At 55.1% G+C, this 13,001-nt stretch overlaps 1 protein-coding gene and 1 long non-coding RNA gene across 4 annotated transcripts in view; one reads left to right on the plus strand and one right to left on the minus strand.

The window, feature by feature from the left end:
• The window catches only part of HEG1 (heart development protein with EGF like domains 1), a 36,363-nt gene extending 23,362 nt beyond the window's left edge, over window positions 1–13,001 (minus strand). For both annotated transcript variants that reach the window (XM_021398455.1, XM_021398457.1), the window contains exons 1-5: window positions 12,724–13,001; window positions 2,303–2,512; window positions 1,501–1,794; window positions 739–1,047; window positions 79–363 (exon numbers count right to left, since the gene is read on the minus strand). In XM_021398455.1, coding sequence (XP_021254130.1) covers window positions 79–363; window positions 739–1,047; window positions 1,501–1,794; window positions 2,303–2,512; window positions 12,724–12,901 — 1,276 coding nt within the window. In that variant the 5' untranslated portion in view covers window positions 12,902–13,001. The remainder of the gene's footprint in view (window positions 1–78; window positions 364–738; window positions 1,048–1,500; window positions 1,795–2,302; window positions 2,513–12,723) is intronic.
• LOC110399554 overlaps window positions 9,921–13,001 on the plus strand; it is a 7,679-nt gene continuing 4,598 nt past the window's right edge. For both annotated transcript variants that reach the window (XR_002439276.1, XR_002439277.1), the window contains exon 1: window positions 9,921–12,112. This is a non-coding gene — a long non-coding RNA (uncharacterized LOC110399554). The remainder of the gene's footprint in view (window positions 12,113–13,001) is intronic.

Genomic DNA, 13,001 nt, shown 5'->3' on the forward strand with positions numbered 1-13,001 from the left:
CAGGAGAACAATGCAAAGTCAGTGATGCAAAACCCAGCTCAACCACACAGCAGCCATCTTTCAGAACAAACCACCTACCTGCAAATGTACGTCCAGAGGTGGAGAATGAGCTGGTGAGCAAAGGTTCTCGGGGCTGCGTGGTGAGGTCCGTGCCTCCCTGCCAGCTGCCAGCTCCATGTGTCCCAGCCTTGGAGGAGGACAAAGTGCCCCCCAAAATGCTGGTGGGGTCAGGGCTGGTGGCAGAGCTTGGAGAGGAACCCAGGGTCCCCACTGTCATGTTGTCGAGCACAGTGGACGCGTCTGAGCGCAGCATCACCTCTCCAGCAGTTGGGATGCTCTTGGGTTCTTGACTGCCGTGAGAGGCTGAGAAAGGAGAAAAGAAATAGAAAACTGCACAAACTGAAACAGCTGGGAAGGTTTCATCCCAGCAGACAGTGTATGTGTGAATATTTACTACTGGGAAATCATTAGCGCAGGGAAAAACCAATCTCCACACAGGAACTCCTGAAGTAATAGCTTGCAAAATTCTACTGAAAGTTTTCAAAGAAAATCTATCCTCCTCTTCCAACTAGAATAATATTTATCCATACTTTCATTTCTGTGAAATGTTTTTAAACGTACAGAATGTGCCAAGTACAATATTATTCCTCCTTTTCTTTAAAATAGAAAGGATGTATTTTGTTTATAAAGACTCTTTAAATAATGTTCTGAGTTATATAGCTAGCCATCAAAACTCACGCGTGGAAGTGCTGCCCGAATCGGCAAGCAGCAGGTCTGCGGAGGACACGGTGGCCCCTGTGCCACCACTGGCCCCTGCTCCCAAAGGCAGCCCAGGAGACAAGGTCCAGTCTGGAGGCTCAATGGTTTTGGCACCAGAGGTGGAAATCTCTGCCGGATGGACCAGGGTGGTGCTGGCGGGCAGAGACCATGGCATCCTCCCTGTGCCTCCAGTGGCAGTGGTGGTCATGGAGTCACTGGTGGCATGGAAACCCCAAATTCTCTTCTCCAGTGATGAGCCATCGGATGGTTGGTAGCTGCTTCCAGCGGCTATGGCAGAATAAAAGAGCTCGATTTATGTGTATGAAATTATAAACAGATGGATCCATTTTCTTCCCAGATGCTTACACTGCACGTATGCATATTAAGCAAAGGAAGTTTTCAATCTGGACAAAGTGCTCTTTTGGAAAGGCATGAATCTCTTCCATTCAGGGTGACCTAAGTTACTGCTCATGCAAGAACCTTGGCTCACTATCACGATGCACTGCACTGAGGGCCCTAGGGAAAAGCCTACAATGGTGGGGTAACCCAGCTCACCCACTGAAAAGTTTCAATTAAAAGTTGTTTTCTTGCCACCCATCCCACTCCAAATCCTGGCCAAACAGCCTGGCTCTACCAACTGCATGCAAAACACAGCACTGGTTCAAGAAAGCAAAAGCTACACAGAGGCTTCCAGAGACGTTCTGAAGCTGTAACACAAACCCAGGGACCAGCAGGGCTCACCTCTAGAAGCGTTTTTGGAGGTGGGTGATCCTGTGAGCTCGGTGCTTGCAGAACTCCATGCAGTATCCTCAGGATGCAGTGTGGTGCCTCCTGCACCAGTCTGGATGCTGGGAGGATGGGGAGAGGAGGGGGGCTGACCCGGGGAGCTGGGCACAGGGGTGCTGGGGAGTACGCTGTGGGCCTGCAATGCTGGGGATGAGGACAGAGCTGGTCCCGGCGTCAGCGTCCTCTCCATGTCTACAGGGTGACCAGGAGAAGCCAGTGCCCTCCTGCCTCTCGCCTGGCTTCCAGCAGCTGCAAAGGGCAAGGGAGAAGAGAGAAATTCATCTTCCTGCTGAGCAGGTTGGGGTTGCAGCAGTATCACCCATAGTGGTACTTGGTGCTACCCTATGCAATAAATAGGGTCACAGCAGCATTTCCCACATTTCCTGTATTTAGCACAGAGCATGCTGCCAGAGGGATGGCTGGGAACAGAGGGTTTCCATCACCAAAACATGTCACTATTTCAAAATCTGTCTGAATTTGTGCATAGTAAGAGAAATCTGGATTTTTTGCAAACCACCACAAACATGAAAGGTGGGGAGTGCTCCACCAGGACACCTAGCAGCTGGCAGCCTGGCATCTGTCTGGGATGCGCTCCTGCTGCAGTCCTCAACCAGGAGAACATGAGGAATTAGAGAACTAAAGACATCCTCTACGCCCATATCCCAGTGAGACGCTTATCTCACCCAAGGGTGATAAGGAAAAACCGGAAATAGGGACAGGGCAAGCAGCACGTGGGAATCTGAACTTCAGAACTCACCAGGAGGGGGGCCGGGGCCAGGGGGGCTGCTCCTCATGCCCCCTCCTTGTTGCAGGGAGAAAGTTCTGGTGCTGGCAGGGGTGACAGTGTGCTCTGCCCCTTGCCTGGTGCCGAGCAGCACCGTGGTGATCTCCACGTCCCCCACGACAGAGCTGGAGGTCCTCATGGCCACATCCAGGCTTCTCTTCATCTGATGGCCGCTGTTGATGACTGAAAGGAAGAGCGAAGAAAAATGAAAATCCCATTGGTGCTGATGTGCGAGGCCAAGCTCTGAGCTCATTTGCACTAGAGAAAAGTTTTGCATAATCATAACACAGCCATGACATTTAGTTTTGGATTCGCACCAGTGTAAATTGGATTGGTCCATGGTGCCAAATGTCAAAACCCACCTCTGCGTGCAGGAGCAAAGGCATTCAGCACCCCCTCATGTTTTGTGCGTGTGAGGAGGAATAAATCTTCAGAGGAGAGCAAAAATAAAAAGTCAGGCACCACGTGCCCATCACAGGACAAAGGGGAGACACGATGGTGTGGATAACCCTGGCATCCCATGCTCTGCAGCCCTTCCAGAAGCACGCAGGTGACCATGAGCACAAGAGCCCCTGGTGCAATTACCACTTCCCCAAAGTCCCTCTGAACATGATGGCAAGTGGGATGAGCCTTGGCCCCAAGCCTCCAGCAAACAGCCTGGAGTACAACATGAGGAACCCAAAGAAACTGGCCAAACACTGACCCCTATGTGCTCCATCCACATCCCGCCTTTAAAGCCCGCACAACCACAGCCATCAAGAGAAATATTTTGCTCCCAGCCAGAAGTCATCATGCCACCTGTGGGACCAGTGTTTGCGCTTCCCATTAAAACTAGTCCTGATGCTCACCGGGCAGAGCAAGGCTGCAAGCAGCTCTCTTTGCAAGCAATATCAAGCCGGCTGGTTTGGGGAGCTGAGTTACAGCGTGGCCAGGACAAACAGATCAGATTCCAGCAGATTTCCTAAGGCCTTGGGTTGGCTGGAAACACACAGGGACCTGCTGGGTGGTTTTGGGTGTCCAGCCACAGTGTGACCCAACCAGGCACGGAGAAACAGGCTGCCCAGGGAGGTGGCGGAGTCACCGTCCCTGGAGGTGTTCAAGAACCATGGAGATGTGGCACTGAGGGACATGGTCAGTGGGCATGGTGGGGATGGGCTGGGGTTGGACAATAACAATTGTCCTTAACAAGAGAGTTTGAGTTGGATGAGACCTTTAAAGACCATCTGGTCCAACCCCTCAGCAATGAACAGGGATACCTACAGCTCCATCAGCTGCTCAGAGCCCCATCCAGCCTGACCTTGAATGTCTCCAGAGATAGGGCAACCTGTTCCAGTGCTTCACTACCCTTATTATAAAACACTTTTTCCCTATATCCAATGTAAATCTCCTCTCCTTTAGTTTGAAACTATTTCCCCTTATCCTATCACAGCAGACCCTGCTAAAGTGTCTTTCCCCCTCTTTCTTACAGCCCTCCCTTCAGATACTGACAGGCCGCTCTCAGGTCTGCCTGTAGCCTTCTCTTCTTGGGGCTGAACAGCCTCAGCTCTCAGCCTGTTCTCGCAGGGAGACATTCCATCCCTGGGATCATTTCTGTGGCCCTCCTCTGGATGCGCTCCAACAGATCCACGTCTCTCCTGTACTGAGGACTCCACCTCTGGACGCAGTGCTCCAGGTGAGCTCTCACAGCACAGAGCAGAGGGGCAGGATCCCCTCCCTCACCCTGCTGGCCGTGCTGCTTTGGATGCAGCCCAGGACACAGTTGGCTTTCTGGGCTCTGAGGCCACACTGCTGGCTCACATCCATGATTCTATGCAGGGACAGGTGGTGAAGGCTCAGCCCTGGCTGTGTCCTCATCCATAGTACACCACAACACCAAAAACCACAGCACTGCAGCATCTCACAGACATCCTCGGGACCGTCCGGCACTGATCCGAACACAGTGCAACGCAGCCTCCTCCGGCAGCAACGTGGCTGCAAGTGCAGAGCCCACATCTGCGGAGTTGCATCATCTCAGCATCACCCGAGGCTCGGGGTGGGGAAAAAGTCATCTAAACTTAGAAAACTCCCGGCTGGCGGGAGGCAAAGCCGAGGAAGGAGCGCGGGCTCAGCAGGAGGAGGAGGAGCGGGGGCACGGCGCTGCGTGGGGAGCGCGGCTGCGGATGTCGGGATCATGGGCGGAGGCCGCTTAGGAGCCAAGCGGGGTTGTGCGAACAAAAGCTGCAGCCCTAAATCTGGACCTTCTAGGGCGCGCTGGGATTTTCAGTTTCCTTCCTTGTTCTTGCCCTGAAAGGAGCAGCTCGAGGAGTTGGGGGAGGAGGAAAACTGGAGCTTAAAAAAATGTTCATGCTCTAGACTGGTCAGCTCAGCGTAAACATGCCGATAATGTTGCTTCGAGCAGGTCCCTCGTGTGCACTAAGCACGGGAAGAATGCAAGAGGTTTTTCACCACATGCGCTTAACCCTTCTCACTAATTCTTCCAGCTTCGCAGCCGCTTTCCCCCTCCATGACGAGGAATAAGGAGGAAGGATTTCTCCAGCCACCAACTGCTCCAACCCATCGCAGCCAGGGCTTCATGCCAGCCACAGCCCCTGTGGGATTCAAGGCCCCCAGAGTGGGCGGCAGCAGCTGGGATGCTGGTGGCTGTCTGTCTGCTGGTGTCCATCTGTCCATGCAGCTATGGGGGCAGATGCTTGGGGGCTGGGCTCAGGCTGCGCTACCACCCTGGGGCTGCACAACCGCTGAGGATGATAAGGGCTGGGTTTGCTTTCTACCCTTTCTAGTCACTCTGTGCTCATGATTCCAGAGCTCCGTGCTCAGAGCTACCACAAGAAAAGCAAAAACTCCAGAAATTCCTTTTAAAAGCAGTGCCCTGCAGCCCAGACAGAAGGTACAATGAAATAAAGAACACGTACAAACCGGGGGCCGCCTCCAAAGGCCAAGAACAAAACCCGCGCCACGAGGACAGGATGCTGTCCTGCTTACCCAGGGCTTTCCAGCCTCTCCATTTGGTGTTCCAAACAGTGCCACCGCCAGCCCAGGAACCTGCACGTCCTGCCTGTCCGCTTGGACAATCTGGGCTTAACACACAGGTCTCTGGGACCCACACTGGTGGGCATCATCAACCCAGAGTCAGAGCAGCACCTCGAGCCTCTAGTTATCAGCTGTTACTTTCACACAACTTCTGGAAACTGAATTTTAAAAAGCCCTCTTTTATAGTCGAGCCTTTGGAAAACACTTTCAAATACAAATCTATTTCTAATAAGCTCCCCATACCCACACAGAAACTCCGGCAACCCCCCTGGAGCCAGAAGCACGCAGCTGGCAGACACTTCGTTCCCTCTTTAAATCCTCCAGGCTGCTCCCTGACAGCAATGCACCAGGGAAAGTCACCCACGCAGCGCTCCTCGCTCCTCTTTCCAGGGATTTAAGGTCCCCCTGGAGTGTTCCTGAGCAAAGCCACCAGCACGGGCTGCAGCGTTCGCTCCCATCCGAGGACAGTGCTGCTGGAGACCGTCAGACGGCGCGGGGAGGAAGTCTGCTGGCAGGGCTCCACCGCAGCGCAGTTGCTAGGTCACTGGAACAATAAAAAGGCAAGAAAAAACATCCTGGCTGCAAAAAAAAAAAAAAAAAATTGGGAAAAAAAAGGAAAAAAAATAAAAGAAAATAGCTACGGCAGCTCCATGAGCGCGCACAGCGCTGGCGAGAGGAGGTGGAACGAGGGTCGGGAGTGCAGGACGAGGCTGCTGCTGGCTTTCATGGGCTCACAAGTTCACTTATAAGACAGCCCTTCCTCACACAAATAAGGAAATAATGGAACCGTGGTGTTTGCCTGCAGGGTTTGCGATTGTTATGAATCTCACCCAGGGCTCGCTAGGACAATAGTTCAGGGGAAGGTGGCCCTGCTGCTGGCAAGGCCAGATTAATTACCCATCAAATGCTAATGAGGGCACACAGCCTCCCTGCAGCACCCAGCTCCCAGCAGCTGCCCCACACGTGTCCGTGGCCTGTCGGGGCAGAGGGGCTGCTCCAAGGTGGGGTGAGAGCAGCCCACGCATCGTGGGACTCCACTTTCTGAGCCTTTCATTTCGTTCAGGGCCAGAAGGGAGCATTAGCTCATTCTGCCTGACCTCATGTGTAACAGAAGTCACCCAGCGCAGCTTATTTACTCCCGGTATAAGCTCAGTGCCTTGGATTTGACTTAAGCAGAGCTTGCAGGGAAGAAGAACCAACCACTGGTGTTGGCAGGCTGGCTTGGATACCAGCGGGCCCGCTCAGTTTGGGATGGAAGTGGGGTAGGAGCCGTGTGAGCCCTTCTGCCAGCACATGGGCTGTGCCCATGGTGGGGGAGAGAGCAGCAGCTGCAGAGCTCGGTTTAAACCAGAGCCATGGCAGTGGCATGAGTGGAGTGGATGGCACTGAACAGAAGTTTGGTGCCACATTAGGGCTTAAATAGGATCTTGTTGCTTTTTTTTTTTTTTTTTTTTTGGAGGGATTTTCGAAGCAGCATCACGCTGGGAGGGGAGGAACGTGTTCAGTCATTGCATAGGAATTGGTTGGGAGCACACGGCCAACCTGGGAGCTGAGGGCTGCTAACTGGGCTGGAGGGGGGGAAGGCCTCCAGGCCACCAAGCTGAGAGCTCCAGGCCAGGCCTCTGCCCACCATCGCTGTGCTCCCCATGAGACCCATGGCTTCCCTGGTTTGAGGCCTGCACAGGAGCCGAGCCCTGTGGGTGGTGAGGGCCAGTTTGCCCACAGCCTCGGTATGGGGCTGCAAAGCGAGGCCTGTAGGGCTGCCCCTACCCACGCCTCTGAAAACACCTTCACGGTGACTCTGTGCCCCCTGATCAAGTTTCCCTCCTAAGAAATGTCCCTTTCAAAGGGCTTTTATCTGCAGGGCTGGCTGCCGCTTTCATCCCGCAGCCCCATTCTGCATCTGCTGAAAGAGCCGATAACGTCCCTGAAAGAATTATCATGAGTCCTGTAACCGAACCCAAATCCAACAATGATGAATATTCTTTCCTTTGAGCTCTCCCAGGCCGGTACCAGGGGTGAGGAGCTCTCTAAGGACGCCTTTGTGAGCCACAGCCACCGAAACCCTGCTCCTCGTCCCCCAGACACAGGCACAATTGTGCCCAGCTCCAGCCCTGAGATAAAGGATGAGTTACAAGAGCAGGACTGTGCTCCACAGTCACGGCCCTTGATGGCAGGGATAGCGAACCGTGCAGTTTGTTTGCCGAGGTTCGCACTCCTGGCCGTGCATTCGCATGGCAGCGCTAAGCATGAGCTCAGCGCATTCCTCCCTTTTGTGTTACCTCCTAAACCACCTCCACTTGTCAGCTCGGGAGATCTCACAGCTATGCTGGGACAAACCTGGCCAGCGCTTGTATGTCTTTCTTCCCAGAAGCTTTAGCTACCAGCTGCTACGGTTTCCCTGATAAGAAAGTGTTCTCTTACCGATAATGGCACAGGCTCAGCCAAACCACTATTCAGAGATGCTGAGAAACCCTTCCCCGGAGTAAATGTCTGAAAATGCTGTAGATAACCATCTTTGGGGCGATCCTGCAAGGGGAGATGGCTTCAGCTCCCTTCCAAGCCCCGCCTTGTGCCTTTACAGAGCCAAAGCCCAAACCCTTCAAACACCCGAACTCCAACTTACACGCGCCCCAGAAGCGCCGTTCTCCCCCACACCAGCCCTGCTGGGCTGCAGCAATGTGCTACGGGGCTGCCACCAGCACCGAGGCGAAACCCCCGAGGTCACACCATTCACCCCAGCCCCAGCACAGTGTGATGTTTCGCACCGCTCCTCGGGGCTTCAGAGATTTTCCACCGGAGGAAGGGTGTTACCGGCAGCGTCCCGACAGGCGGTGACGCGGGTGATTGTGCTGCGCAGCCCCCAAGTTCCTCCCGTGGCTGCTGAGGCAGGGTGCTGTGAAAGCTCCTGAGCAAACACAGCAGCGAAGCGAAGCCCCCCCTTCGCTACCATGGGTCCACAAGAGGCTGCCCGTGTATCCAAAATCCCTGCACAGAGTTCCCTCCGCAGTCTGGAGATCCCAGAGGGAACCTCGGGGCGGCAGAAAGGAAAATGATGTCCAAAGTATGCAGAAAAACACTCTGAAAAATGTCCCAAACATGCATGTGCTGGCCATGGGGGTGTCAGGGCAGCCACCCCCCATCCTAGGGGAGGTGCAGCCCCTCCCCAGATAAATCAGCTTCAAGTTAAAAAGGGCATTTCCTACTGCCTTCACAGCCATGAGCTCCTTTCTCTCTCTCTAACGACAGCCCCAGGAGCTAGCTGGGCCCTTCGGGACAGAAAGCCAAACCTTCTGCAGCTCTCAGTGCAGATTTTTGGCAATGGTGCAGCATCACCCACAGCCGAGGTGCTGACAGCAGCAGGGGAGATGCTCACAGCACCAGCTGCAAAACCAGTTACCAGAGGACTCAGCACTGGGACAGAGCAGGGTATTTGTCCACCGAAGCCCCCTGAAAAGCCCCTCCATGGAGGACAGGTGATGCCAAATGCCTTCATCCAGAGTCACAGCAGGACTGGATGTGGACACCAGCACGAGAGATGGGTTGGCTTGTGCACTTCGTTCACCAAATAAAAGATATTTCTATTCCTCCTGAATTTTACATGGGTTTAACATCTCTTTCTCTCTGCCTAAATGCTGACAGCCCAAAAGTGAACTATCTTCTGCCCCACTTTCACACAAGCGGACTTCTAACCCCAGCATCCCCATCAATAAAACCCAGCAGCTGTTTCACCCCGCTCCAGCTGCCACTTCTTCAGGATGGGCCCGCCACACACAGCACCAAGAGAAAGCTGACAGCAGGGAAGGGATGGGACCCAGCATCCTAACACCTGCACTACGGACCTCACTGCACTCTGACCTTAACACAGGTCCTTGTTGTAAGCAGAACTGGTTCTTATCCCCACTTTCTGCTGAGCACCCTGCTTTGACTGCAGCACTTCCACAGTGCAGGCAACAGCTCCGCGGGCAGCCTGGAGGAGCTGAAGTTTACAGAGCTTCCTTTACTCGAGGGAACTGCATTTTTCTAAGATTATATTATAACTTGGGCTGGCCGCTCAGTAACACAACATCATTTCCCTTTTGGGTGGGAAAGTTCTCTCCTTGTCCTCTGATTCGAATGATTTCAGCCCGAAAGGATGAACACGAGCTCTCTGCATAATCAAAGAGCCGTCAGCCACAGCAGGATGCTATGGTACAGCACAGGGGCATTACAAATGCATGGCTGGCTGCTTGTGCACACACATTGGCAAAGAGGGCAAGAGGGAAGGTGGCCAGATGCAACAAACCCACTATCATAGAATAAATAAGGTTGGAAATGACCTCTAGGATCACCAAGACCAACCGCTGACCCATGCTCACTGACCATGTGCCACAGTGCCACATGTCCACCGTTCTTGAGCACCTCCAGTGACAGTGATTCCACCACCTCCCTGGGCAGCCTGCTCCAATGCATCACCACTCTTTCAGAGAAATGTTTCCTAACGTCCTACCTGAACCTCTCCTGGCACAACTTGAGGCCATCACCTCTCATCCTATGGCTGTTACTTGGGAGAAGAGGCCAACCCTCACCTCGCCACAACCTCCTTTCAGGGAGCTGTAGAGACCATAAGGTCTCCCCTGAGCCTCCTCTTCACCAGCCTGAAGAACCTCACTTTCTACTGACAGCTACCCATAGACTTCATTCCCTCCCTGAGCCTCTGCTTGTAGCCCTCATGCATCTGCTCCAGATGAATATCCCAGCAAATCAACCTCTAATATTTATGGAAACAGCAAATTACAATGCAAATGTTGCAAAACTGCTCAGAGAAATAAAAATTTGAATTTGTAATCAGGTCTGTTTCCACTGGAAATTGGATTCTGCCTTTTATGCTCAGCTGATCAGGCAAAAGAAAAGCGCATTGTGTGACCTACATCTTCAATCGGATGTAAATAACAGCCTGTGTTTGGGGTACTGAGGGCTCGTGACAAGCTTGCCCACCAGCTGCATGGATTATCTATCCCACGCCATCAGGGGAATATAACAAGCGAGCAATCTTTAAATTTGCTTGGAGCACCTTCTGATCCCTTGCATCAGTCTGCCCTTAGAGCTTCTTTGTACCACTCCAACAGCAGAGAGGCACTGAGACAGGTGCCAGCATGTGGCCGTCTCTTCCAACCCAAAGCCATTCCGTGATTCTGTGCCCAGACTCATTGCATGGGGTTGCAGCCTGGGAGCTGCGTTGGGGAAGGTTTCTAACCCTAAAACTGGGATCCCTAACAGGAGAAGGGAGCACATCGTGCTGGATGGCTGTGAGGATGGGGAGGAGCCTCGTTCCTCTCAAACAAACTCTCCATCCCAAAACCAGCATCCCCCAGGGAGGGGAATGGCTGCACCACGGGCTGCAGCCACGCAAAATAACAACAGCAAACGGAACGATCCTAAAGCGGTGATTGCTGCTTGGGAAAAGCAGCCTGCAAAAAGCTGCCCAAACGCTGTGATCCTGAGAGGTGTGGAGTGGCTCTGGTGTTTGCTACAGGAAAATTGAAAAATCCAGGCGAGTCCAGCACAACAGCACCTCTTCCCTTCCTTTTTTTTTTCCCCTCCTTTTATTTTTGTGTGTGTGTGTGTGTGTGGGTGTGTGCCTTTTAATTCATCCAACCTGAAGGAGCAACGCTAAGCCTATCCAAGCCCAGGGGCCTCAGCCTGCAGAACGAATGACGCACCCTCCCGCAGCACCAGCTGCGAATGAAGCAGCATCCTGCACCTCTCCGCGTCGGTGAGACAGCACGGAGCCGCCCAAAACACAATGGGAAATCCAAAGCAGTTCTGGTGGCAAAACGCCACTTTGGTGCGAAGGGACATCCTCGCGAACACCCCATCCCAGGCGGTTCCTTCCCAGGTCGTTCCCAACCTCGTTTCCCAGCCTCACGGAGCCACAGGGCTGGCGTCCCGCTGGGCGCAGCAGGGTGTTATTCCCATACGTGAGATGGGAATGACGCACCTCTGTTTCCCTTGCTCCACAGGGACTGCACCGGGGGCTCAGTGCCACCTCTGTCCCATTCTCCTTCTGAAGGACTCCTCGGGGCGGTGGAAGCGTTGGCGAGATACAGACCACAGCGGTCCCTCCTGTGCCTACAGCTTGGCCCGAGGGCCCCTCAGGAGATCCCACCCCGGCACCGACCCTCGACGGACAGCGCGGAGCTGTGACTCGCAGTGACCCCACCGCAGCTGTCGGCACGCGGTGCCATTTGTTGCGTGTGCCATTCGCTGCTATCACTCCTCCTGGCTCGGGGCTGACGCGCACCGTGAGCCACCTGTAGCCGCGAGCCTCGCGCCCGCACCCATTCGTTTCCCGGCAGAGGGCTGGAGGGAGCTTTTCAGGCTCCAGCAAAGGCGACGCATTCCTCCGTCGGCTCTCAGGAGTCACCAAGGTCACAGGAAAAGACGCCAGATAGCAATCTGAGATGAAACGGAGTACTTTCGCATCTCTCACCAAACAGCAGCCGAGGACATGTGCAGGCAGTTGCAGGGTCCATCTCCCCGAGCCCGGAGCAGGTGAGCAGCGCTGACCTCGCCGCTGGCTGGAAGGGGCCCTTGGAGCTCTGTCACGGGGTGGGACAGCCCCAGGTCCCCTTCATTGCGGCCTCGTGGTCCCCAGGCTGCTCGCACCCCGCTGGTGAGCAGCTCCGAGCCACTGCAGGCACGTCCCCAGCCACACACCTTGATGACCAGGGACAGCGCGATCCTACAGCATCACACTTCGGGCACGTGAAGGTAACTCAAGTGTTACAGTTTTGCCACGTTTCCTGAAGTTTTCTAGCTTGAAAAAAAAGCAAACTTAGCCGCAGAGCATGGCATTCTCTTCCCATCAGGGACCGAAAGCTGAAGTTCAGTCATGCCCATCAGGCAGGTGCCCAGCTGCACTCCTCTGCATCACCCTCAGGCACCAGCGCTCCCAGGGCTTTGCGCTGTGCCTCCGTTGGCAAACAAGTAAACCCGCTTATGGGGCGACAACCAGAGCGAGCTCTGCTTTTCCTGTGCAAAAAGCAGCCTGCCCTCTGCTTGCCCGTGCTGGAAGCAGGCTCAGCATCACCGCCAAGCACCAACCAGTGACTGCTCCCAGAGCAGCTGCACGGAGCGGAGTGCCGGGCAGGGGGTGCAGCACTGGGGAGGCTGTAGGGAGACCCGGAGCGGGCTGGGTGTCGGCGGGTGGGCACCCACGCAGCCTCCGAGCCCACTCGCTCCCGGCAGCGCGTTGACGCCTTCTCCCGTAGGTTCCCTTAGCAATCCCGAGCCACCCTTTAAGAACGCGGGGCCGGGCAGCAAGGGCAGCCCACGCGTGGAGCAGGAGCCGACCCGCCGTCCCTCCCCGTGTCCCCACTCACCCGGGCGGCCGTGTCCCGCGGCGGGCGGCGAGCAGGGGCGGCCGAGGCGGCTGCGGGGCGGCTGCGGCGGCGGCGGAGGAGGAGGAGGAAGGCGCCGGGGGGGAGCGAGGGGCAGCGACCCGGCCGGCGGGGCCAGCCCGAGCCCCAGCAGCAGCAGCAGGGCGCAGGCTGCCGGCATGGCGCTGCGGACGGGACGGGGAGCGGGGTGTGCTGCTGGGGCTGGAGGGAGCGGCTCACATGCCCGGAGCAGGGCGATGGGGAACGGAGGAGAACGGCGG

The sequence above is a fragment of the Numida meleagris genome, chromosome 5 (assembly GCF_002078875.1).
Source record: "Numida meleagris isolate 19003 breed g44 Domestic line chromosome 5, NumMel1.0, whole genome shotgun sequence".
Taxonomy (NCBI): domain Eukaryota; kingdom Metazoa; phylum Chordata; class Aves; order Galliformes; family Numididae; genus Numida; species Numida meleagris.